Source organism: Myiozetetes cayanensis, unplaced genomic scaffold (assembly GCF_022539395.1).
Source record: "Myiozetetes cayanensis isolate MyiCay16 unplaced genomic scaffold, myiCay2020 scf6-25, whole genome shotgun sequence".
Classification (NCBI taxonomy): Eukaryota; Metazoa; Chordata; class Aves; order Passeriformes; family Tyrannidae; genus Myiozetetes; species Myiozetetes cayanensis.
The window spans coordinates 24,166,343-24,194,340 of record NW_026087853.1 but is presented as its reverse complement, the minus strand read 5'-3'; the positions used below and the strand labels follow the sequence as shown (position 1 = coordinate 24,194,340).

The following is a 27,998-nucleotide window of genomic DNA, read 5'->3' as shown; positions in this document are numbered from 1 at the left end:
CCCGATACCAAGAGGATTGAAAAAAATTTAATGAGCTAGTAACACTGAACAGCAAAGACTAACCTAAAAACTGTTCCCACATCCTACTTAAAATATTTACAATTTTGTTAACTGTATATACATTGTCATCTTTGTCCCTTATAGTCTATTTATAGATGAGTTCCTTAGGAATTATACCTGTTATATTTGGAAGATGAACAGCACAGTATTAGTGTAGTAGGCATTGCTGGGAATACTCTGTACTAGGCGAGTTGCCAAGAGCCATTGGGCACTGGCCATTGAAGCCTGAGGTGATGCGTATGCGAATCAACACACAATGCAAACTCCTCGGCAATGTTCTGATGTGCAAGGCAGCAGGGTAAGTATACTACACTGTGCAATTCACCCTATTTGAGAAAAAAAAAAAAAAACAAAACAAAAACAAAAATCTCACCTCTGTGTGGCAATATAGGGCATCTGTAATCACAGAGACATTGACTTACACTGATCTGCACTTCCAAATGTATCATTCACCCAAAATTCTGCTGCTCCACTGATGGCCTAAGAACCCATGTAAAAACCAGCAATCCCACTGTGAAGAGTAATTCATCAAGTAAAGCCTAATTTTACAACATCCTGAAATTACACAACAGAACAGCACCTCTTGAAAAAAATTTGTGGTTCAAGTAAAGAGACACAAATCAATACAACTATTAAAACTGGCTTCATAGTTTTAAGTCCAGTTCGCAGAATGAGATCCTTTTCACATACTCCTTCAAAGGGGATACCTTCACTTCTTTTTCTGAAGCAAAACTTTTTATCTGTATCACAGTGGGGCAGTATTACCTTTCATAGATATTTTATGCACTTTCTGAACTACCTTCTGCTACTACTTCCCCTTTCTGGAAATAAACCCCCAAGAAGTTCTCTGTAAAGTATTTCTGCCAAAGAAATTGCAGAGTCAGCCACCAAGCTCAAACAATTTAAGTACACAGGATAGGAAAGTCACAGACAAACAGATAAAACCTGAGAATGCAAGTGAAAAAGTACCAGGCGAGTAGTGTCAGACCAATCCAATGCTTAGTCAATGGTTTTTACGTGATGAGAAAAAAAAAATCTAATTTACTAGAAAATATTAAGCTTACAGATGATACAATGTCTGCATAATTTTAGAAAAATCATTGATTTCATGGTTTATTTTACAATAATTGGATTAGTCTACAAGTTAAGGCAAACATACTAATGCATCTGCTTTTCTTTTTAAATCATAGTTATAAAGGTTACACAAAATTCTCCAAAATTTCTAAGAAATGTTCACAATTGAAAAAAAGATAAGTTTTTTGATAGCAGTACATGGAAAAAAACTAAGACAGTGTATACAATGTCATTATAGTAACAATATTCAAATATCTAATGGTAATATTTAGGCCATTTGAACAATGTGTTTCAAATGGTGAACTTCAGAAATTACTTACAAAAGTAAATAAGATTGCAGCCGTATCGTAGTATTCATAACATGAATATGATTACATTGGCTATTTTCACAAAACCCGAGCATTTGTTTTCTGAACAATGAAAGCATATAATGATTAAATAAACATGAATATGTATGTATAACAAGTATGCTGTTCATATAGTCTGGAGCTACTTTCAGGTGTTTGTTCTAATTCTTTTGAAAGAAGAAGCTTGCTTATGTGCACTTGGTCAAATGTTTTTTCTTCAGGGAACTGTAAATGCCTATTTAAAGTCATGAAAACAAAATCCAGAGGAGGGCAGCCCTTGTTAGTGGGAGGACGGAGCGTAGCTTATGTGTCACCGTTTAACACTGCCAGGCAGCTCTGCAGAAGCTGTAAGTTACCCTGTAAAAATAAAGAACAGTATCACCACATTTCTCTTCCTTCTTCTAAGCTTGTCACAGATGTTTTTTAAACAGCAATACCACCACTAAAGCAGAACAGACAAGTTTTAAGCATATGGAAAAATACTTGTGTAAGTAACTTTTTTCTTAAAAGAGTTTTTTGAATGGAGGAATATTGTGTCATGGAACTAAATGGCACCAACTCGAGATTCAAAAATAAGTACTTAGTACCCTTTTCATGTTTCTTCCTAAAGATCTAGTCTACTCACAAAAACTATTCACTGCAGAGCACTCTCTCAGCAATGAAGTTCACAGTTGTAAAGTTTTAAATTTTTTATACAGCAAGTACCATTACTCTGTGACTGGAATATGACTCCCAAAGAGTAAGTATTCATATATTACACTGAATACTGAATTTATCAACAAGTATTAAACAATTCATAGCATTCAGGATCTCCTTGCTTATAGCAGCTATCCGAGCTCACAGTTCTGTTCAAGGACAGGCCTTGTTTGAAAGACAGCAGACTGATTTACCAGCTTAGCCAGGTGATTTAGCCATCAAAGTTGAGTTTAGCAATAACAGCTGGAGCTACAATAGTGAATATCAAAACATTACCTCAGCTTCACTCTAAACCAAGCTCTGCCCTTCTTTCCGAACACAGTTTTTAATCTTATTTAAAGCATTCTGACTGTACCATAAGCAGACTGATTTTCAGGAATCTGAATTAATTTACAGAACTGACACCTTTGTGAATCGAAGAAAACATGACTGACAAGCCAGGAGTTACTTTGCAGAAAAAAAAAACCACACCAAAACAACACGGTATTCACAATATTCACACTATTTTGTGCATTCATTTATGCTTAGATCAATTTTAAACTACTAGCTATTCACTATGAAATAGCTGGACTAGATTTGTTCCCAAATCTGAAATCTCTGTGCAAGAAAAAATGTCAGGCTGTTGACAGTGTTAAGAGTAATTCCTATCAGATTCAGATAAAATCCAGAACACACAGTTTTCTGAATGCCCAGTTATGAACATGAGAAAAGCTGCTTACTTCCAACAAAAATTTTGGATCCAAAAAGAAACATGTAAAGAAAAGTTCAGACAGACAAAAACGTGTAACTAGCTGTGATTTGCATGCCCCTCATAAACAGTCCCCAGAAGTACTAAAGAATTTGTAATTACTTTTTCAGTTAAAAGCATTCCAAATGACCTGTGGCAGATAAGCAGAAGGATACATCCCTCAGCCCAAAAAGGTAAGAAATCATAATTCTATCCCCCATTAAGGTTCTTATAATCCAGATTAAGCAATTAACTGATTTAAAGGCTTCAAAGCAGAAGATTCCAAGTTATGCCTACTGAATCCTTTTCAGTCTTATCCCAGAAGGCAGCAATTTCAGTTACAGCTCCAACAGTTTTCTTCTCTTTTTATGCCTATATTGGCAGAGGAGCATCACAAGCTATTTTTTAGAAGGCTTGTAATTCTGTGATATGAACAAGTTCTATATAAGCACAGATACATGGGGACTTGGTGGCCTATCTTTGTGGTGTATGGAATTCATAAACTAAGGTCTCTGTTACTGAAAAGCTGATTATTGACTGTAATGACCTAATGAACGAAAAGGAATACTTCAGTCTGAAGTGTACTTGTGAACCACACATGTTACCTGTAACAAAAGTGTGACAGGAGTCTTTTGGCCACGTTCTTACAGCAGCATGAAGTACACTGGCAATTTACAGGCCATTGTGTAACATTCTAAATAGACAGTACCAAGACATCTGTGGTAGTTTTTGCTGGGGGAGAGTTGATTTCCTTCACAGTGGCTACTATGGGGATTTGTTTTGTATTTGTGCTGAAAACAATGTTGATAAATATTGATATGACGATGTTATTGCCAAGCAGCTTTTACTCAGCCTTTTCTGCTTCTTGTACTGCCATGCTGGAAGGGTGGCTGGGGGTGAATGGGAGTTGGGAGGAGACACAGTTGGGACAGGTGACCCCAAGTGACCAAAAGGATATTCCATATCATATGACATGGTGCTGATTAGATAAAGTGGGGGAAAGAAGATGACAGGGGCATTCAGAGTGTTGTCTTTCCAAGTAACCATAACACATGATGGAGTCCTGCTCTCCTGGAGATGGCTGAACACCTTTCTGCCCATGGGAAGCACTCAATTAATTCCTTGTTTTCCTCTGCTTGTGTGTGTGGCTTTTGCTTTCCCTATTAAACTGTCTTTATCTCAACCTATGAGTTTTCTCACTTTTCCTCTTCTGATTTTTAGTTACCAACCAGGGTTAAACCATGAAAATGTCCTTTACACATCAGTCGTTTCCAAACTCAGCCAGCCACACTACTAAAATTTTCCAAATAGGCACATAATTAATTTTCATTTGATCAATTTTACAAAGTTCAAAAGAACCAACTTATTTAAATTATAATAGATCAAGGACATTACTCTTTCTGACTGCAATATCTGACATACTTGACTTATATAAGCACAGCTCAAGAAAGTCCTATACATTCAGATAAATTCAGAAAAGTGTTTCTTGTGAGCTCAGACTCCTAATCTGTAGATATTAAAGTTACTGGCAGAACCACAGTGACAGAAACATCCTTTTCAGCAAAGAAAGAATTACTGACAAAACATTTCATCAAATCCCTTAGCACTGCATTTTGCTTACTTCCTTCTACTGTCAGTTCCAAACAGACATCTGTTGCTAGTAACACAAGAAATTATTAAAAAAAAAAAAAAAACACAGAGGCAAGAGCATATATATTAATATTTGGGGAAAAAATATGTTTCTCATTTTTTATTTGTTTTTATTTGAAGGGAGTGGCTATCTTAGTTACAATTCATATGTCAAAAGACTCAAAGTACAGCCAAGGCTACGAAAGTACATGGTTATAACCTTAACAGTTTCACCAGCTATCAAACCTCCCTTCTCGGACATGAAATCCAACACAGGACAACTGCAAAATCCAGCTGTTTAAAATACTGAATAGTACACCAAATGCAGCTTTTGCATTAAAATGGCCAAACACTTAATTAGGTCTCACATTAGCTTCAGCTGCATGAAGTTATGAAGAAACACAGCACTGGCAAACCAGAAGCACTACCAAGGGGGATAATCAGCTGAAACGGCCACACAAAAACAAACATCAATCTGTTTAGTATAGGTCAGAGACCAAGGAGAATTTAAAGCTGCAGCTTGGCAGCTATTCTAAGTAAATCTAGGGTACATGCTGCTGATAAGAAGGCAGCTCTCTTTTATTGCCAGACCTCCCAGCTGAACCTGTATGTACAAGGGATGCTGTGAAAACAAGACTTAAAGTAAAGCTGAGAAAAACTCAAGAGCAACTTTTAAGCTCCATCTTACTATGCAGCTGCACATGTAATTGTGCCAACATACAGGAAAGGAACAGTCATGCATCATCATACTTCCTGGCAGGAGCCTGCACTTGCATCAACTTAAAGCAATCTCAACCCACAGTCTGATTTTTAGCTTTTTTCAAAAGTCTTGATTTGCAATCAGGAAAGGATCAGAGGATATCAGCAGATTTAAAGAAGTATTTTATAGGGAAGTAGTATAACTGTAACTGGGCAGTGAGGGTTCACTTAGTATATGTATATATATAGTGTCCTTGATTTACTCAAAGTTTATTTCCCTATCACCCTCTAGTCTTCTAAAGCTACACAGCCAGATACAGCTTACAAAACGTGAGCCATGCCTCAGAACTTTCTCTTGATACTTTGGTCATTCTTCCTTCTTCAGTACAGCAACCTCTGTGTTGAGATTTGTGGTTTTATTTCCACACACATAACTTTTAACAGTAGGTCATGCAGCAGCCTTCATTATGGCTGAATTCCTCCAAAAGACAGCCTCTCAGGTGAGTTCCAGCACCCACGGCTACATCGTATTTTTACCTCCATGTCTTCTGTGCCAGGCAGCTCCAAGGCCAGAAGATACATGGCTAGACTGATTCAAAGACAGATGCCATGACATCTAGTTTGGACACACTCATTACAGCAAAAAAACCCCCACAACAGCAGACTTCTAACAAAAGCCTTCAGCAGTGGTATCTGTTGTTCACAGACCTCCTCCCCACTTCGCGTTTTTGCTGGAAAAAACCACTTAGACCTGAATAACAGGTCATGTTTCAAAGTTTGCAAGTGCCATGCTCCACACACTACTGACCAAGCAATAAGCATTTTATTGCTGCTAAAACTTCATATGCCTGCCTCCAGTAAGTGCAGAAGCACAAAGACAGAGATTTTGTCCAGAACCTAGAAGCCGAGGCTTCTGATATGACTTAAATAATGTACTGCCTACATGAAAAAAGCAGCTTTCTTTTTTGCTTCTACTAGTCCTCTTTTGGCTGTACTGCAAGAGGAACTGAATTAAGTGTCTAGAAACAGCTCAGCTTAACCCAGCCAAAAACAGGGCTACCTAGCGTCCCCAAAATGAGAGCCTCAGAATCCACAGAAAGAAAAACACAGCAACCAAACTGATCCATCTGTAGTAGCTTAGCTTGTTTTAAATATGAAACACAGGCTTTGAAAAAAAGAGAACTTTCAAACATCATGAGAAATTAAATATCCTTTCCTTCAACAGGTCACAATATTTGTTAACATTTCAAGAACTGTCACCCTTAGTCAAAATGAGGTTTTAAAAATAGGAAGGTTTTCAAACTCTGCAGCTATAAATACCAAACAGCTAAAGAAACATAAAACTGAAGCCAAAATTGTCTTTGAAGAGATGAGCTTTCCAAAGGCACCTCAAGCATACCAATCTCTCAGAGGTACTTCACCTATACCTTTTTTTTTTCTCTATTATTAAAGAAAGTTCACCTTTCTGGATGATGCTTAAATTCAAATTCCCCTTCCTGAATGTGATGTGCGTATCACACAACAAATATAGCCATTTTGGCTAATCAAGTATATAATATTCAAAATGAGTTGAAACGTAGGCCAAGAAAGATCACAGTTACCTTAGCATGCTTTAATTCCAGTTCTGCTAGTTCCACCAGATTTTTTCTGAATGCTGCAACTCTTCTTGTCTTAAAGTCTATCAGTTCTATAGAAAATAAAAGTGGACTCATTAACAGTATCCCTGCTAGTGGCCTCAGCTGTTAACACTTTCCTTCAGGATGGAAGAGGTAGAGGGTGAGAGAAAACAAAAGGAAAAAACTCAAGTTTAATCTCAGCACATTCTGGGCTCAAAAATACTGCTACACAGTTGGATGAAAGCAAACCACCATTGCAGTTCCTCACCTCTAGGTAACCTTTTGTGGACACAAAGCTCTTTTGAAAATAGACTGCTTTTAACATTTAATTCTCTTATTCCACCTGCACTGTTCTTTCAGGCTGATGTCTGAAAGTCTTTAGGGAATATACTAAGCTAAAACTAGAATGAACTACACTATGCTTTTTTCATACAGCTTTGTGGCTAACAGGATCACTCATTCTCCACTGTCTCATTTACAGGAATCACCAACCAGATTTACTGGCTCAAACAACCCTTAAAAACAGAAGAACATGTGTTTACATCTTGAACAATCTGCCCCAAACGATGAGTCAGATGACTACTAACTCACAAAAGTATTAACCTAAAAAAAGGCAGTAAGTTTCAGTAAAATCTCATTTCATTATTTCTCCCTTCTCTAATGTAGTATCATGTATGTGACAGACTGGTGCCTTTACAGAATAATGCTTAAAACCAAAAGGGGAATTTCAACAACACTTTAAAAGATTTGACTGCCACTACTGCTGGCAGTTACCATTTTGTTTCACAGTTTATGCAAATGAAAAGAAGAGGTTAACAAATAGTTTGCTCCTAGACTTAGCTCTGTCTAATGAGCTATGAGGAACCAAATAAAAGTATAATTTGAACTTTCTAAAATAAGTAAATAGTGATTAAAAAATAATAACCCTGCTTAGGAAACATTACGAAAATGTATTCTCATTAACAGCATCCTAAAATCTGTTAATTTTCAACTGGTCACATAGGATCAAGGACCACCCAAATACCTTGTTTTGCCGATTCAGAAATTTTCTCAAATTTCTGACAACATATTTGTTGAGTAGTTTCAGCTTGCAGCACATCTTTATTTTTTGCTCTTGCTTTATCCAATGCCTTATTAGCATTTTCATAATCCACTAGTGACCTAGATCTTCTGTACAGGAGATCCTATTAAAAAAACCCATAAAGTTTGGTTAGAGTTTATAAGACTCTACCCAAGGATTTTATTATATATCCAGTATTTTTAAAAAAATCAAATTAATTTTAGTTCTTCTTGCTGTATTTCAATTCTTACTAAATTATTTGCATTCACTTAGTTCATCCTGCAAGACCCACAACAATTATGTTGTTTGGCCTCCATCTTGTCCGACAGAGGCCAGCAACAGATGGCTTAGATGAAACTCCAAAAGGCCTGAAAAGGCAAATTATAGGAAATTTCACAGCTTCTTATATTAGAAACAAACTACATTTAGATTACAGATTTTAAATACACAGAGGGCCCAAGAAACATCACTAAAATTTTTCAGTGCAACAGTTATTGCTGTGATCATCTAACTAGAGACAGTCTTCATCCAATGCTTCCACGTTCTGTGATGTTATTTCATCATCTTACATCCAACAACAGTAAGAATTATATTTTCTGTAGCCACAAAATATCAAATTTGGGCCATGTGGTTTTGTATCGCACTAGGAGATCATATGGAGTCCAATTTTAATATTTAAAAAAGGTAGCACTGCTTGCAGTTACAAGCACCAAACACATGGCAAACACACAAAGAATTCACCAACAGCTCTTTGACTGCTTTTTTTGTTATACTGCACGATTTGGCCTCAACAAGTGCCTCACACAGTTCCATAGAGTCACTCCCAGAGTCAGCAATTCCATTGTTACTCCTTACATAGAAGAGAGATACAGTTAAGGGAGAAATTACAGGCTAGAGGTGGCAGCATTTTAACCTGTCTATATTGTGTATTTCTCAAGATCATCCCTTATCACTTTCTTTTTTTTTTTATGTCAAAGAAACACAATGGCACTGAACAAAAACCCATAAATTCACCTTAGCAGCTTGAGATTCCCTAAGGTAGTATTTCAGAAGATCAGAAAGTTTAAGATCTTCATCAGCAGATACCCGAGCCTCTATTTTCTGGAAAAACAGAACAAAACAAAACACCACCACCAAACAGAAAACCAGTAAGTAAAAGCATCTATTTAAAACCATCCATACTTTGGGTATTCACTTGTATGATACAAACTCTATGTAAAATATACAGTACATAACAGCTTGTCTTTTTCAAAAACTAAGATCAGGCCTTAATAACAGAAAATATGCAAAATGAGAATTGGTATTAGGATTTTGTATTAAAATGTAAGCAATAACCTACTATGTGAGCAGTAATTGACAAGTAGCTTTTTATGTTACACACTGCTTTATTTCCCCCCAATATCAACTATTTAGATCATATGCTAGAAAAACATCAGAGAAACAAAAGCTTGTATTAAGCATTGCACAGGAAGTTTTATATTGTTGTTGAGATCAAAGGAAAACCAATTTTTAAGGCACCTTTGCAGACTACTTTTGTAACTGCTCGTACTAAATGCTCTAAAAAGACCAATAAATTAATTTTCTTTTATTTGAAACAGATATTTCTATGAATTTAGAAACAGAGTTTGCAGGTGCATTTTTTAAACCCTATTTTAAAAAAAATAATTTCTAAAATGCAACATTTTGAGTCAAGCCAAGTACTTCTGTTAATTTTCTCCTAAGTACATATTTATGCAGATACAACTGTCTATTAGGAAATGCACACATTTTTCATTTGAAAGTTTTCTTGATACATGGCATACATTTTCTTTCTACTAAGCCAAACAAATAAGGCAAAAGAGAAGATATTTGAAAATCTGCTTAGAAGCATCAGCAGCAGTATTTCCAAGTCAAGTAACTGCAGAAACAGATCTTGGCTCCAGAAGAAAGCAGTATGCCCACCATTTTTTGGATTAAGGATTACATTTCTTCACTTCTTTTATCTATAACCAGTCCTGTGATACCCAGTAACGATTATGGAAGATCTCCGCATTTTAGAAGAACAAAAGTTTTACTAGTGTATTACAGGGAGACTGCCTGGAAATGTTTAGTAGACTGAAGATTCCTAAGGTTCATTTTACAAAACAGATGAGTGAAATCTTATGCTTTCTCATTCCAAACAGCACATTGCTTAAATGCTGTTATAGAAGCACCCATAAAACATGCACATAATAATGTCTAGCTGACACACGACATTCGCTTCATAGTACGTACCCTTGTTTTGTCAAATAACTCTGACACCTTCAGAAAAAACCTGCACAAAGGAAGCAGTTTATATTACAACATTAATTTGAACAGTCTCACAATACAGTCTGTGTCTGGCAAAAGACTGCAAAGGCACTGCTCGGAATTGTAATTCACAGAACTCAGAGAACACACGAGTTTCAAGCTGTAACACTCCAAACATCTAGGAACTGTGCAACTAAGAAAAGGCAAAGGGCAAACAAAGCATAACGGATGGGTTTTAGTAAAGAATAATTGCACGGCTCCTCAAGGATTCTTTATGCTTCTGTGAATTAAACCCCAAACACCAGCACTCTGGTTAACTGTCTTACATTATTATCAGGTGTCCTTTACTTAAATTTGAATGTACTTTTCTTCACACAGTAAACGCGGGGCACATTTTCATCACAGGAGACAATACAAAGCTTCAGTCTAACAACAGACTAAATTACAGTCCAATTATTTTTGACAGAAGACAGATGTGATTTCTGACAGACTCTAACAGACTACAACAAATATAAATACTCTTATCAAGGTAACTGATATGTAAGCTATCACCACATTTGGAAGTATATAACTGTAATTCAGGTGAATTAATAAAAATAAGTTAACTTTCATATTCATCTCTTACCTGTCATGACACTAACATCACACTAATGAACTACGCATGAACATTCACAAGTGCTGACATCTTCAAGTTAGTTAACTAAGTTTTACTTGCTGATACACCAAACTTCAAGCAAATCACTAAAAGATTAAAGGACAAACATCTGTGCATAAAGATCCCCTTCTATTTTCAAAGTTCTAGGGATCTCTGTAGATTCCTTTATTTGCCTAAATCTGCCAGAACAGCAAAACTGTTTTTCAAGATGCTGGTACAAGAACACTCAAAAAAATCTATACAGTCAGACTGATACCTGTGCTTGCTGCACATGTCAAGCACTTATTTTAAAAAATGGTGAAAGCACTGGGTTTCTTTCTTGTTCTATGAGGAGTTTTCCATCTGAACTATGTAATTTTCTAAAAAATGCAGAAATCAGCATTTTTTACAGGCAAATATTAAAGCAAAAATATTAAAAGTAGCCTGTTACAGAAATGAAATATTAGAGAAAAAATATCTTAATGGGATATAGCTGTAATGAATTCTGGTTTTCTCATTAAAATAGTTACCAATCTCAGCAGGTCACCATTAAGACTGCTACTTAGCAAATTACTCCATAAATTATTAACAATATCTTACTTGCATATATCTGTGGAGTCCTGCGTTCCTAATGCATATAATGAAGACCCAATTCTATTGTAGTCATCCGCCACATCTAGAAAAACAAACAAGCCCTTGTTTTACTATTTCATTCTTCTGAAAATTTTGAAGTTCCTCTCTTCCTTCAAGAGTAAGAGTTTTTCTAAAAGGACATACTTTAACACAAAAGCAGAAATAAAACTGCAATCATGTCACTTTTTAGGAAGGATAACTTCACACAATAAAAATGGTGCCCTCACCAAATTACACAGCCTGTAATTCACCTAGGAATATTTTATACAATTAGAACCTGCTGGCTAAATTTATTGTGAAACTTTGTTAGGTTTCATTTTGGTGGAAGATATACAAACTCAATGGTTAAAGTCTGAATTTAAATCTGAGTTTAAAGCTATCTAAAAAAAAAAAAATCACAGTTTAACAACAACAAAGTCTGTGTGCTTGAGAGCAGTAAACTGACTACAAATTCCAAACTACCAAAAATACATTGCTCTATGCACAATACACTTTCTAGTACATGATTAATTTTCAAGAATCTCTTACCTCATCAACAGTCACTGGTTAAAGTAGCATAAGTGCTAAAGCACTTCAAACAATGAAATTCGAAGCAGTATTTGTAAGAAGGCTGTATAATTTGACTAGTGAGGTATTGCTATGTAGTAATCATAAAAATCAGATTTCTGCACTCATGACTTTTATAAAGAGCTTTTAGTATAAATTCAGTGGATGATGAAAACTCTCACAAATCCAAGCAGTGAATGGGAAAAATGTATTTGCTTGTTATTTGTGAAGTTTATATGCCTTTAAGCAGAATTTTGGTTTTTTAAATAACATAACCTTATTTTAACCTTATGAGTGGGTCAACTTCCACCCAATTCATTACTCCATATATCATCAGTGCAGCTGGTTACAGCAAAGAATGGTATTCGGAAGCTATTAACCTCCCCTTCTATTCCTCCCATTTCAACATAAAAGTAAGATTTTCTGCTGGAAATAGCAAGTCAATGTCTTTGCAAGCCCTGCAGCTCTCTGCCAATTGTAAGTTATCCATAAACTACAGATTGCTCATTTCTAAAACAGGCTTCCCAGGTCATTGCTTTACTCTGCCAGCCAGAATTTAAAAAAAATTGTCCCAATTTGCAGTTTGATAAAAGTTGTCAACGAACATCCTATGTGACTTGAGTCTGAAAACCAGTGAAGCTCTGTCACAAGTTTGATCGACACCTTCCTTTCCTCTACAACCTCATTTCAAATTATATTCCTGGTTCTACAACCAACGTAAAAGGCTTCCTCACTATGTAAATAAATCTTGGCACTTAACTATTATGAAAGCAATTCAGTTTTCACTTTAAGAAGGCAAACAAAAACACCAGAAACCACTTCAGGTGGGAACTGAATGCAGACACAGGGCCCCTTAATAGTTCATTAACCCATAACTCACTCTCTCCATCTGCTAGCAGAGATACTAAAGCTACAAGATTCAGCCTTCATACAACAATATCCACTTAAGAGATCTTACCAATGGAGATTCATAAATGATTTGTGACCTGCTTTTGTGTGAACTATATTACTGTAGATAGCAAGGACAGAATCTGTAAATCAAACACAAACTTCAAGAAAGTAGACAGAACCTAGCAGATCAATTTTGATTTATCTAGGCACAAAATCTTACAATCAAGGGCAACATAAGTAATTGTTTTCTGATCTTCTCAAAACACAGTAATGCTAAACCAAACACAATAGTCCTAACCCAAAGCTTTTTCATTTTCTCAAATAAATGCACTGCAGTTGAGAAGACTATCTAGAGCTTTCATAAATCACATTACCCAGCACTCAGCTCAGGAACAGGAATCAATAGCCAAGTGGAAAATCTTGTCTCAGTAAAAAAAAAAAGCGGTCGTGCAAACCAGGCTACTGAGTGTACACATTCCAGTTTCCACTCTAAACAGATGAAAAATGGAAACCCAGTCTAGAACTCATTTCCTAAGTAGGAGTTTGCTACTAACAAAGGTAACTTTGCTAGCAAGGTAATGCAATGCCTAGAGTGCCAAGAAATTGCACTCTGATGAAATCAACCTCATCTAATAAAAAACAACTTCACAAGGTGTAAAATCATATGGACTTCTGGATTACCCACCTCTGTACCTTAATGACTAAGAATTAGACTTCAAAAAATATTAATACATAACGTGTTTCTCTTCAAGCAGACAGCATGAAGAGTCAAGGTATCTTCGGTGTCACACCAGGCTGTTCTTACTCCATCTAGTCTTCTACAGCAAAGCCTAAACTTTGAAACTCAGATTTAGACTATGTGAAGGCTACACTTGGAGAAATAAATTCACTTTTCGCATGCAAAAAGAAAACTAAAACTTACTTCTCCTCATGAACAACTTCTGTCCACTTTAACTAGTACTATTTTCACCCTGGGAAAAAAACTTACTTTTATGTGATCTTGTCATTTTATCAGATTTGGCAGAGGCATCTTTGACTCGGTTGTGATATTCTACAAGGAATGTTCTTTCATGTTCAAAGAAGTCATCCACATCCTACAAAAAAAAAGAGAACAATTAAAAAAACAGTATTCACTCACTCTCTACAGAGCAATTGCAGAGTCAATTTGCATGTCACTTTGTGCAAATGCAATCTATTTTTATTGTCTAAAACACCATTTATGTAAACTGACTTCTCTACTTACATCATGAGCTGAAGTTTTAATAAGAATTTAATAAGAATTTGTAACAAGCATCTTAAAGGTCTAGGTGACTACATGTGAATGATATAATTTCACTACTAACTATCATAGGGGTCACCAAAGGGTGACAAAAAACCAATACAATACATGTCAAGTACTTAATAAAAAAAGACATCTACCTAGAAAAGAGGGAGAGGGGATGAAAGTCAGCCAGTTGCACAGATGCTGTGGTTACAGCAGAGATGATATGAACTCCTAGCCCAGAACACTGATCTCAATGACAGTGAGATCAAATTCTTTCAAATTTGGTAAAGGCAGGTAAATTTAAATGTTTTCTGTATTACAATTTGAGATACTTGGTCTATATTTATTTTTAAAATAACACAGATGCTCAATACCACAGAACAGCCTACAACATGGGCTTTGAACAATGTTCTTACAAAAAATGCTTGTTATTTGGACTTTACATTTTTATCCAAGTCATAACTAATCCATAGTTATATCCACCTTCCAGCAGCTTCAAAACTCCAGATTTTAAAGCTAGAAACTTTAACTCCTGTAAATTGCTAGCAAATGGAAATTTACCACTAGAAAGAAAGGAGATCAAAAATCATCCTCTGCAGAATTTATGCTTATTATAAAATTGACCTTGTAGCTTTTGGAAAAGCCAAAATTAAACTGAATTTTCTATTTTCTTTTTTTGTCTCAGTTACATTCTTGCATCTAGCGGGAAGTATCATATCACCTCTACTGCTGCTCTTAGCTTTGAAACAGTAGAGGCATTCTACTAGGCTGGTAAAATTCACTGTGTTATTAACTTCTGAATTGAAGTAGTTGTCAAACCTAGTTCTCCTTCCCACTGTAAATGCCACAATAAAATGGTAGGCTGGAACAAAAAGAACCCCAGATTACCAATTATATATGGATTAAAAAAAAGCGCTTAATTTCATAAAACAGTGGGAAAGAGCACTTAAAACCCTCTTTCACACAAGCAAACTCTTCGTTATCTTGCATCCAGGCCACAACTTTTTTCCCATGGTCTGCCACTAATACTTCAGTTAGATATCAGTATAAAAGTCTCATTTTTGTACCTATGTAAAATTCTGCTTCATTAAAAAGAAGGTGACAACAATGTTAATACATTTTAAATCTTGGTATGTGAAGCAATAAGAAGCAATAATCACCTTTACTCCTGAAACAATGACACCATCTGCTGATTTAACCATATTTTTGAAGAAGTCTTCAAGTTTCTCTTTCTTATTTTTCCCACGAACACTTAACTGAAAAACAAATTCATTTATCAAGTTCATTCCTCTTCTGGTGGCAATAAAAGCTTTAAAATAAAATTAACAGAACTGCATACCATAACTTGCTACACCTAAACTGGTTTTCCTGTTCTCTGCTAAGTCTTATACTCTGCACTAACGGGGACAAGGCACTATGCATCCAGGAATGACAGACTACCTTATTTACTAGATTGCTTTTTATCACCTAAAATACTGTTCTAGGAATTTAAGAAAAAAAAAGAGCAGCAACATTCTAGCACCTACAAGTAATACCAAATGTACAAGATGTACATTTCAGTAATCAATAATACAGTACTTATCATGCACAGAGCTGCTGAGTTAATATATCCAAGTCTCACTTTTAAAGTGCAGAATAACAGATCTTTCACTTCCAGAGGATAATGCTGGTTTCAGCCTCATCACACTCCTCCTTGTCCATCTAAGTTTGCCCAGTTTAGGTAACTGAGTTCCTGAAGCAATAAGCATTTCTACATCAAGCAACAGAGGAACAATCTCTGTTACAAATTTTGATTACAGTATGTACGCAGCTGAGCCACTCTTTGTAATGATTTAACATTCAATGTTGATTCCTGCAATTTTAAAAAGTAACTAAAAACTGTTTGCAGAATATTAGCAACCACTAACTCCAGCACCAAAGAGTTATGAATCAGAAAAGTCCTCTCTATTAACTCAGTATGTAACATGTGGATAGTCACACTAGTTCAATACTAAAAAAAAAAAAAATTTTTTTTCACTTACATCATTAACAAAAAGGCTTTACTCATCACGAACATTTAATTAGAAATTCTCTCTAGTTTTGTTAGCAACAGAATTTATACCACAGTTCCAGATCCTAAAAATTAGTGTTCCATCTTTCTTGTATCATTCTTCCTCACAACAACAAAAAAACTTCAGTCAGAGTGGAAAAGTATAATGTCATGTGAAATCACCACCAAAAGCTCATCTTTTTAAGCCATTAATACTTTTGATGCTGAGGTTAGAGCACAGTGCATTTGGTTCCACACATGGCAGAAAATGAACTCCTACAGACCAAATGAATTTCTAACTTTTACAATACAAGTATGTCTGGTATGAAGGAACTGATGTAATTTGCTCCAGGAGGTAATGCCCTCTTAATCAATTTTCCATCCTACCATAAAAGTACATCTTGATTTTTCTTGCCAGCAATTCAGTTTTCAATACTCACATCCTGATTATATTCCAAGAATACATGGAAATTTAAATCCTTTCTCAAAATAGGATGTGCTGCCACGCGACACAAAAACACTTCATGCATTGCAACTGTCTTCTTGAATATTGCCAAATATTCACTAAAAACAAGAAATAAGACAGACATAAGAACTTCATATGAAGCAATTAAGTTTGAGATAAGCCTAGTGAGCAGCTTTAAGAGATCCTCAGTAAGGGTACAAAATTATAAGCCAAATAATAAGAGTTTATCACTCCAGTATTTGATATAGACATAAATAAATAGTACAATGATAACACTAGTGAGAAATTTGAAGCCTGAACACATTACAGAGAGACTTTGATGAAGAGTCAACAAATACACTCTGATTTTTAAGGTTAGCTAACAGACACTGGTTTGCTGAACATGTAACCTCATGTCATTGTCCTTTCCCCAGCACTGAAAAAACCAAGAAACTGAAGTACAGACTACAGCCACTAGGCACTAGGTACTGATGTGCAAATTCCTTCCTCCCCATCTCCATCCCCATGCCCATTCGCACCCTCCTTACTTATTTAAAAGTTCATGTAGTTTTGTTAGCTGTTTAGTCTTTTATTTCACATTAGAGTCCCTAGTCTTTTTGAGCCGAAGCTTACGTTAATGTCTTGCTTCATGGTGACTCTAAAGGTGAAATTAAGTGGTAGGTACAACAAAAAAAACCACATTTAACCATAACATGGTTGCCCAGTTCAGCCAACTCAACTTGAAAGCAATTACTCACTTGCAATTTAATTAAGAGGAAGGCATTATTATCAATACAAGTTTGCTATAATTCATTTTGCTTTGCAAATTCAGTGAATAAGATGTAACTCATCTAAAAATGAGGAAGGGCTCTTTTTCCCATTCTGAGGTCAAACAGTGAAATTATAATCAACACTTTTCCTTCCACTATGTGCAAGGAGGTTAAGATTTACATACCAGCAAACCAGCAGGGCCAGTGTTGGGAGATGTTTGATCTCAGTGAGAGTAGTAGTCATTCAGTGAAGACAAAAAAGGAGGATGCAGAGGATGGAGGTGGCAGTAGAAGAAACCCAAAGTTTTCTGTGTTATCCAACCCCTAACCAGACCACAAGAGAATCATGATCAGGGCCGCTGGAAAACCAGATTCTTTAAAATCTATAGTGTTTTGCTAATTGCCAGTTTTCTGCATATGAAGTGTATATCTACTCTGCTGTAAATTATGTTGTACATATCACTAATACAGAGCTTTTTAAGACATTTGCTCACAGCAGCTGAAGTTCGGAGAGAAAGCAGCAGTTCTAAGAGTTCTATGTACTTTTCTTGCCAATTCAGAGCTCTTGATAGAAGCAGTCTAGAAGCAGCGTAAATATACACTTGAAAACTGAAACCAATGACAGGAAAAAGATCAAAGAAGTGAATGCATGATAAGGAAAATGGACGAAGCAAGGAGAAACTTCACTGTGTAACTCAATACGGAACAAGAAGCCTCAGAGCAGATGTTTCAACATAATTTAATTCATAGTAAGGGAAAACACTATTTTCAGGAAGTATATTCTCCTTGTGCAGAAACAACCAAAAAAAAAGTATCAAAAAATATTTTCTACTAATCTTCATATTTCTTGGGGAACAGAAGGTTGGCATGTACGTTTCCAGTACCAACCACATGCAAAACTCCCTACGTCAATTCCTACCTACATGTATAACCTTGAAGTTTCATTATGCTTTTAAAATGTGGAACACCAAAACTAAGAAGGACAGAGGTTATCTCCTCCCTTTGCAGATGTTCTGTGAAGAAAAGGACCTAACTAGGTTCTCTCTTACAGGGGAATGTACAAGAACAAGCCAATTTATTTTTCCTGTTTCAGAATATCTTCCACAAAATTATTTCTACAATTTTCCTAATGGCACTGATCATGATCACTAAGATTAGCCCCGGTTATGTAGCAACTGGATTCTCAAGCCTGTTATCTCACAGAGAACCATTACTTTGAAATCGGAAACACGGGACAGCAAGCGGCTTTAAAAGTTTTGGGATATAAATAAGTAAAGATATGAAGTAGTGATCAAGTCTACATACGCTTCCAGTTCTTGTTTCATCTTGGTGAATTCCTCTTTAGTCATCGATCCTTCCCCTTCTCCAAGTTTCTGCAATTTCTCCCTGGAGGCATCAAAGTCAGGCCTGGGTGGTGCTGGTGGAATCTGGAATTGAATCCAATTTTTTTTAATCTCTCATCTTCTCAATCAAACAACAGCCATTCCGTACAGGAACTGTAGAGTGCCTGCAGCTTTTTCATATATGGCTCTCTCTTTCATCATTCATTATAGCATTTCTGGATAAAGTCTCTCATTCATGACTTATACATGCCGCATTACTATACCAATTTTGGTCCAGTGTCCTTGAAGATTACTAAAGTATTAACTAATGGCTTCAGTTTAATTACAACAGAAACCAAACAATACCTAGCTTTCCCATGACGATAAATTAAAACCTGAGATCATTATTTTCTAATAAATTTTTGTTTAGCTCATTTGGTATTACACAACTGTTTTCACACCATCCATTTATAACTCCCCAAAAACTTTAAACCAAGAAAACCATTCCCTATTGTTTACAGACACTAGCGCTTTCTTGCAGCACTGTTGACATTAAAGATGCATCTGCTGAAATAACAAAGCACACAGTAAACACCACAATCAAACTAATCCTGCATTGTTGTCAGGAAAGGGACACAGAACAAAGCTAAACTATGCTTAAATTTTAGTCTAATGATATAGGCCCATTATATTAACATATTACTAAAAAGAAAAATCTAGCATCTAGACAGTCAACTATCTGAAACTAGTTGTTAACACACTGAAGGTCTAGTTACTTCAAATTGCGTTGCTGACTAAGAAAAGACTAGCTCAAGAAGGGTATGACACATCACAGATTATACTCATTATAATGTACCAACTAATGAATTAGAAATATCTGCTTACCTTCTGCATCAGCAGACACCCCCCAAACACAAAATGAATACCTAACTTTCATACCAAGATGACAAATATTCCTATTTGCAATTAATGCATGAACAGCAGCACCCATTTTTAATATGCACTATTGTAAGGGGACTATTTTGAGACCTCTGGTCTCTGGAGGCTTGAAATAAACGTCAAACATTAAGTTATTGTGTATTGAAGTTCTCTGTAGTTCTACATGTTATTTGTATTGGTTTTCCCTGCTCTGATTTATGGTAAAAAGATTCTGATCTTTATAATGAAAACTGGAAAAGTCTAATTATTTCACTCTGCCATTCCAGCTAAAACAAAAGCAACACAAAACTCGTAACAAAGTTAAACATTATCTTGCAAAAACAACACCACAGCTCAACTATCTCTCACATTTTTAACACAGTAGCCTAATGTACACTTGGAGAGAGATGAAACTGCTCGTTCCTTAGGAGAAAAAGGGAAGAAAGTATGATAACTACTGTAACTTTCCTCTGAACTAGCTTCAACCATGAAATCTGTGTAATTGCATAAAGTTAAGTATTAGAGAAGCTGATCTGATTTTAGAAGGAACGAACACCTGCTGTTTCCACTGCATTTAAAAGCAGTTTTAAGTACTTTTGATACAGCCCACAGAAAATGGTGCATATAAACCAAAATAACATCAGTACTTACGATATAGCCAGCATAGTCCTCGTTCTCAACAAAAGAATCATGAAGCCAAATAAACTCTTCATGTTGCCGGACAACAGAAAATTCATTTTGTTTGAAATTTGGTAAGGAACTCTAGAGGGGGGGAAGGAGGTAGAATTATAGGGGGGCAAAAAAAACCCCACAACAAAAACCCCAATGTTTTTCATTACTGTATGAGAAGCCTTGAAGGAACAACAGAACAACAGAACTGTCCCTGTAAAAATAACTGAATCATCCAGGTAAGGAGTTGACACACGAAAAAGTTCATTCAGCAGTAATTACCTTCATCTTAATTAGTGCAGCAATCAATTGGAATAGGTTGCCCAAAAAAGTTGTGCAGTCTCTTCCCTTGGAGATGTGTTTAATATTTTATCCATTAATCTCGGAATTCTGTTTAGTATCTTTAACAATGATTTGGATGAGGGGAGAGAGTGTATCCTCAATCAGTTTGCATATGACACCAAGTTGGGTGCAGACACTGATCTGCTGGAAGGCAGGACAGCTGTACAGAGGGATCTGGACTAGTGCATCCATGGACTGAGGCCAGTTCTATAAGGTTCAACAAGGCAAAATGACAGGTCCTGCCCTTGAGTCCTTAGAACCCCAGGCAGTGCTACAGCCTGGGAGCAGAGCAGCTGGAAAGCTTCCTGGTGGAAAAGGACCAGGGAGTGCTGGTCGACAGCAGCTGAACATGAGCCACACTGTGCCCACAGGTGGCCAAGAAGGCCAGTGACATTCTGGCTTGTAGCAGAAATCATGTGGCCTACAGGACTAGGGCAATGATTGTTTCAATAAACAGTTTAAGTAAACTTTCTTTTGTACATAATCAAGAAAGCATTGAGTGTACAAATCCAAGGTTTTACCTTTGTATGGACAGTGAATTTCACTTTATCCCTCTCACTGAGTGCATCTGAGATATCCACTTGCAGAGCAGCATCAGTCTGGAGATCTACATTTATTGCTCTAAGCTAAAAAAGAAAAATCTATTTAGCTTAATTTAAAAAAAAAAAAAAGTTAATTATATTTCCTTTATTCTCGTTTGAGAACACTGATCCCGCAATGCTGAAGATAGATTACAAAAAACTCCAACACTAAAAGATTATTCTCAGCAAAATAAGAAATCCCAGTAGCATTCCTTATAGCACAAATAACTCAAATAATAATCTCCTTTACAGTACTCCTTGTTAGCGCACTATTTCCATTTCTGTATATTGTTACCTTGCTAGTAAGTGAGATAGTCGAAGTACATTTACAGATAACAGCAAGTTTGGGAGGTTTTTTTCTTCATTTTTCTCTTCATTCCCCTCACTCCTCTGAATTGACAACCTGCTCTAAGTAAATGTACTTGTGAAGGTAATTATAAAGATACTACCAGTTGGAAAGGTACTTTTAAGGAGAAAAGTAGTCCTACCTTTCAAAGAAGCAAGAGCTGTTAAAGACCTGATTTACTCATATTCTCTTACACTATTTTTCTGTTTAATGTTTCTCATAATATATCGAAAAAGCTTAAAAATAATATCCTGAGCTTTACAGAGCTAAGTCTTCTTGGAGATATTTTTCTGAAACCCCCCCCAAAAAACTCAAACCCAAGATTTCAATATCTTCAAAATGGCAAAAGTGCAAGGAATACATATATTTTTTCTGCAAGACATGAAACCCAAACTCTCTTAACAAGTAATTTCAAAGTCATATCGAAAAAATCAGACAACAATCAATTATAGAAAAACTGGAATATTATCTGAGCACCACAATATTTGGCAGTAACTCGCTTCAACAGTACGTGGTGTAACTAACCTCATCTAGACTCCAAGCGGAAATTCAAGTCCCCTCGCTCTTGCACCCTTGTTGTTCTAGAGGAATTTGTTCATGACAATTTTATCATCATGACCAACTGACATTCAGGATGTTTTTACAAGTACTAAGGCTAACTCTGAATCTTCTCTGAAATCACTGTCAAAAATATTTCAACATCATGCTCATATGGCATACTTTTTACTGAGACAGTGTCTTCTTTGATACTGCATTTTTTCAACAAATATCCTGTTCTACAGTATAAAAATGTTTTGCCTTACAAAGATATAGACTTTTTCCATGCAAGTCTTTTCAGGATTGCATTTTGAAGTCTGTACTTGTGTACAGAAATGCTTTAAGTATCAAGAACATGCAGTACAAAGCTTACACATGAGCAGATTTTGAAGGTGGCTCTGTAAACCACTGGAATAGCACTAAGGAAGAAGCATCAACTGCCACATCTTGCTTTCCATCAGAAGATGGAAAAGATTATCTTAATCTTTATCTTAAATCACAATGGCCGGATCCCACCCTAACCAACCTCAATGTGTGGACAACCGTTGTCTATGTAGCAGCAACCAGACTAATGTATCTTAGAACAGTTTATTAAAGTAAACCAAAATCGAGCAGTCTAGCATATTCTGCTAGGCTAGCAAAATGTAAGAGTTCAAAAGCTATTACACAAGTAGTAATAGATTTTCCTTACACAAGCTTTTCCTTACAGCAAAGCTGGAAATCATTAAAATGACCGCCCAGTAACATATGCACACACGTGATTAAGGCATTGCCTTTTGTTTTCCCAAGGTTTAGGGGGTCACTGCCTCATACAAAGGCATATTATCATGCAACAGTCCCTTGCAGATCACTCCACAGAGGCAGAATCTCCTAGCTCCTACTGAGTTTGCAATGCTCTTAGTATCTAATTTAGGAAAGAAAAATATAATGATGTACCAATGTCTCCTGTATGTCATGACACCACATTTTTCAGTGTGTAAAAAAGGTTTTTGTGGTTACACTGTCTGGGGTACTGTTTGCTTTCTTCCAATCCCCCAAGAATAAATTAACAGACATGGTAATCTCAGCAAATAGTCTGGATTATCTAAATGGCATTTTTGTAATCTTTCACAAGTCACAAATATTTCTACCAAATGCTTTTCCACCTTTTTTTTTTTTTGCAAAGTAGTACTACACAAAATTCTAAGATTCAGTACAACAGCTGACCGAGCCTGTCACTAGAGCATATCTAGGGTACCCTGGTCATATGCACTATTCACAACTTTAGATACAAAACTCTTCTCTGTGCTGAGAAAACTAAGAACAAAACATGACAACTTCACTCACAGCATACAACTGTAACGGACTATTTGTTTGACTTATACTGAGTTAAGTCTGTAACAGTTTTGAAGAGTTTAATCATATGTTAAATTACGCTGTGTAGCCTGACTGCCAACGGGGAACGTTTTTGTCTGCAGTGGTAATGAAGCATTTATGAAAGGTGTCAAAGACAATCAGAAAGTTGAAGGACTTTAAATGTATTCATGTGACACAAGGTTCACATTGCATTACTGGAAATTGAATTCACCGACAACATCATAGCACAACAAACTTAAGCAAACTCTTCATCACTACAAAAGAAAACTACCACCAATTGATGGTTTTCTAGTCATAAGGAAGTAAGAAATGAAAAACTAAAAGAATTCTGATATGGATGAAAACTGAAAGTACCTTGAAGTATGGAAAAAACAGAGGTAAGATGCAGTCCCTTTTTACCTTGCCCCCCTCTGATGCTAATACATACAAATCACACAATAATTTTATGCTTAGATACGTACTCTACATCCACGCTGAACAACTTGCAAAACAAAAACTAATTTGATTTAGCTACTTTACAGTTTTCTATGCTTTCCTAAGTCCTTGTTTTATTCAAAAGGTCTAGAAAACAACAGAAACCAAAACGATGATACAGTACTAAAAGAGAACACAAGGAGAGGATTTAGCATCTAAGCTCTTGCTTAAGAATCAATTATACTTCAAATGATAATGGAAAGAATCTGATAGAGGCAAGGGAAACAACCAAGCCCTAGATTCCTAGGTAATGTCACCCATTAACACCAACTTTCATGCTCTAAGATCTTTCAAAAAAGGTTAGAGAAAGGACCCTTTCTTCAGCAGGCTCTTTACAGGTAGATAAATACACAGAGCAAAGGGACAAACAACACCTTTATAACAAAAGTTTACTAAGTGTCTTCACAACATTAAGTTTCCAGCAGACCTGTTCTAAGGGATAGCTCATTTCCCCTGAATGAGTAGACAGGAGTGTTAGCCAAGTCAGCTAAAGTGTATATACATACAAAATATACAAGATGGTACTAGTAGAGCAATACTGTACCACTTTTCAAAGCACATATCGTTTACATCAGAGAGAGCACAAAAATCCCAACAGGAACTGCGTTACTCCAAGTGAACTCAATAGTATCTTCCTAAGTGAAATTTAGAAAAGCAATTCCCAAAAGTTCATTTTATGCAGAGCATTTACAATAAGCTCCTTTTACCGACCACCCACAGCTACTTCCTCAAAGATGATTCTCAGTGTTCTGTTTTACAGTTCTCCAGAAAAGGCTCCATATGGTATAACACAATTGTTTGAGAACTACTGTTCTATGTGGCATCAGCATAAACTCCAGTCCTCTTTTTATCCCATCACCCCAAGGTTAAACTAAGAAAAAGTTAGGGAAATGAGAAGGACACTGTTTTGGTTTAATTCCTCAGTGCTGGATGAAGACGGGGGAGGGAAAAAAAAAAAAGGCTGCACTTGGCCAACTGAGATGATGTAAGTTTTACAGCAGTACAAACAAGACTGCTAAGAGATTTCTTAAGGTTTTCAAATTACCTTGTGAAGTCTGACAACCTGTACCCTTAGAGGGAAAACTAATAACCAGTCAAACAAACAAGTTTCACACGAGGTCAAATCTGCATTGTTATGTTCTACCTGCACCTTCAGATAAAGACAATTTAACTGTTTACATCAAAGTGTGTTCCTAAGTACCAGGGACAACCTACATAATTCCACAACTAACAAGTTCTTTGGTCCTTCTTCTGAAGACACTCAAAGGACAACAATTTCCACCTTCCTTCTTTTTTATCCAGTGTTCTTACTAGAGTTGCTGCATAATTAAAGGTAAAAGTTCTGGCAAGTAGCCAGAATTGGCCTGACATAATATTAGAACGCCTTTTTTAATTTTTGGTCATAAACTGGAACATAAAATACGAAATTCCTACCACACACATACAGTCAAAAATAATTTAGTACTTAAAATTGTATTTGACACCCAAGTCCGGCATACACACATGGTAAAGGTTTATACCAACACAGTGTTTCTCAGATTTTTGTATTTTTTAGTGATATACTGTATGTAGTCACTTCAATAACCACAACAGCCAAGGCAACCTAAGCAACCCTGAAGCTGCTCTTCTATCTTGCTCAGAGTTGGTCTTTTTTAAGATAATAAGCAAGAAGGGTAATCAGTCTGAGTGAATTATACTGTATTAGCTAATTTGTTGCCTAAGTGAGGCAGGCAAGTTAAGGAAAGATGGATGCAGCAGTCAGAAGAGAAACGAAAGCAAGAAATAGAAGGGCAGAGAAAAAGGTTTTCTCAGTAAGAAGCATAACTGTGGTATCCTGTCCCAACAACAGAACTTCTTTTCAATACAGAGTTTATTATGCAGCATGTGCCTGCTATGTAAATGTCCCATTGTTATCTATGGGAGAGTCCCTAAGGCCTGAAAGGGAGAAGGGAGAGCAGGACTGCATCACTCAGGCCCTGGCTCACGGCTGGAGATGGAACGCGGTGCTCCCCAGGGCTGGTCAGCCCGGGCAGGACCGGCCTCTATGGGCGGGAGAGGCCCGCAGGGAGAGAACATCGATCCCCGGGCACACACACAGCCCCTCCCGAGCCGCTCCAACGGCAGCACGAAAGAACTGTCCTTCCCAAACTTGTGACAGAACAACGCGCAGCCAAGGCTGCACACACACACACACACGCCGGTTTCGGCCGTGCCAGGCGCAGGTCCCGGCGGACGGACAGGCAGCCCGGACCCCGCCGCCCGGCATCCCGCCTCCCTCCCGACACCCACGCGGCGGGCTCGGGCCGCCAGCCCCGCAGGCCCCGAGGAGGGGCCGACCCTGCCCTCCGCCGCCCAGCCTCAGGAGCCGGGGTCCCGACGCCTCCCCGCGGCACTTACACCTCGGTCCTCCTCCGAGAGGAAATCTGGGCCGTCGTCCGAGCCTTCCTGCTTGGGGGCGAGGCGGAGGCGGGGGCGCGGGCCGGGGGGCGCGGAGCGGCAGGGCCGGCGGTAGGGAGGGTGTGGAGAGACAAAGCGCACAGGTTAGTGACCGGCCACGCCGCCCGCCCGCCCCGGCCCGGCCCGCGGCCGCCCCGGACCCACCATCATGGCTGCTCGCGGCGCTCTGCGCCCGCCGGAGCCGCGGCCGGGCGGGGCTGCGGCGCGCGGGCGGGCGGGGCGGGCGGCGGCGCGAGCGGCGCCTCTCGCGAGGGAGCGGCCGCTGAGGGGAGGGGAGGGAACCGGGACCGGGCACAGCGGGCACAGCGGGCACAGCGGGCACAGCGGGCACAGCGGGCACAGCGGGCACAGCGGGCACAGCGGGCACAGCGGGCACAGCGGGCACAGCGGGCACAGCGGGCCGGACGGGGTGCGGCGGCGGCGGAGCGGCGGAGAGGATCCGGGCCGCCGTCGGACGCGGCGATAGCGGCCGCGTGTGTGGCAGCGTCCTCGCTTTCCTCCTGCGCTGGTGTCGGTGCTGGGGCTGGCGAGCACCGGCCCGCGGGTGTTCAGGGCGCAGGGCGTGCCCGGAGCGCTCGGGAGCGGCTTTGTTCCCTGGAGCGCCGGGAGGAGCGGCCGGGCCGCCGGTATCGCGCACGGCGGGCAGAGCGCCGCTGCTGCTGCTGTACCTGAGCTCCCTTCACTGCTGAGGGGCCCCCGCCTGCCCCGCGCTGCTCACGGCGTTCGTGTGGGAGATGGGCTTTGCGCCGGCCCTTCGCCGCTCCACACACGCTTGTGCCAGCGCGTGTGTGACACTGTGCGATGACACAGCGCGAGAAATTGAGTGGTTTATAATATGGCTTTGATTTATGGGCAGTTACGTGACTAAGATTGACAACTGCCTATTTCAGACTTCGGAATGGAGCCTTTAAATGCCCTTGTGTCTAATGATACTGGAAAAGGTCAGCATCTGCAGACTAAACCGAATGCAAGTGTGGAGGGTAGGGAGTCCACGCCTGCGACCGCTTTTCTGCGTGCATCAGAGCTAGAGCGGCCAACAAACAACCTCAGGGCGGGGCTTCATGGTCAGCATAATCTCATCTCGGCGTTGCCGAGGGATGCGGGCAGATGGACATGAGCCGTTCCAGGGGACTGCAGTCAAGAGAGTGGAGAGCACTGGTCCACCTGCAAATTAATCCTGCAACAAACTCGTAGTTTCCATCCTAGTTGGTTCCACAGCCAAGCCCATAGTTAGTTACACAAGCGCTAGTGGGACAGGACCACCACTTGCCACAGTAGCACTGTGGATTTAGATGGAATTAAGTCAATCAGGAAATTACACCTTGAGAAATGGTGCTGATGCAGCCTCAAGATAAGCGAAGATAAAGTTTTCTGAGCTCTGTACTACTTTCTAAGCAGTGTGTTTTGGAATTCAGAAATTGTCTCTTGGAAATTGTTCTTAGTGCTGTGGAAAGAGGTACTTGGATATGCATTTAGTAAATAATTTTAAAAGCTGTTCTTAAAACAATTTTCCTGTATGTACTCTGTCTTTATACAGACACATGCAACATCATCCAAAATACTGACTTACTACTGGGCTTGAGAAAAATAAAAATATTTTACAAGGTA

General features: G+C 38.2%; 1 protein-coding gene and 1 long non-coding RNA gene across 2 annotated transcripts; one reads left to right on the top strand and one right to left on the bottom strand.

The window, feature by feature from the left end:
- Window positions 1-7: 7 nt before the first annotated feature.
- Window positions 8-26,586, bottom strand: SNX6 (sorting nexin 6). The gene is made up of 14 exons (XM_050335775.1): window positions 26,535-26,586; window positions 26,331-26,378; window positions 21,161-21,265; window positions 20,280-20,390; window positions 18,694-18,815; window positions 16,614-16,737; window positions 15,305-15,400; window positions 13,869-13,974; window positions 11,411-11,486; window positions 10,162-10,201; window positions 8,923-9,009; window positions 7,873-8,032; window positions 6,834-6,919; window positions 8-1,838 (listed from the first exon to the last, which is right to left on the bottom strand). The coding sequence occupies exons 1-14, from the start codon at window positions 26,538-26,540 to the stop codon at window positions 1,785-1,787; spliced, it is 1,221 nt and encodes a 406-aa protein (XP_050191732.1). The 5' UTR covers window positions 26,541-26,586; the 3' UTR covers window positions 8-1,784.
- Window positions 26,367-27,998, top strand: LOC126650695 (uncharacterized). Its single transcript, XR_007631466.1, has 2 exons — window positions 26,367-26,473; window positions 27,281-27,998. It is a non-coding gene; the product is annotated as an uncharacterized LOC126650695 (long non-coding RNA).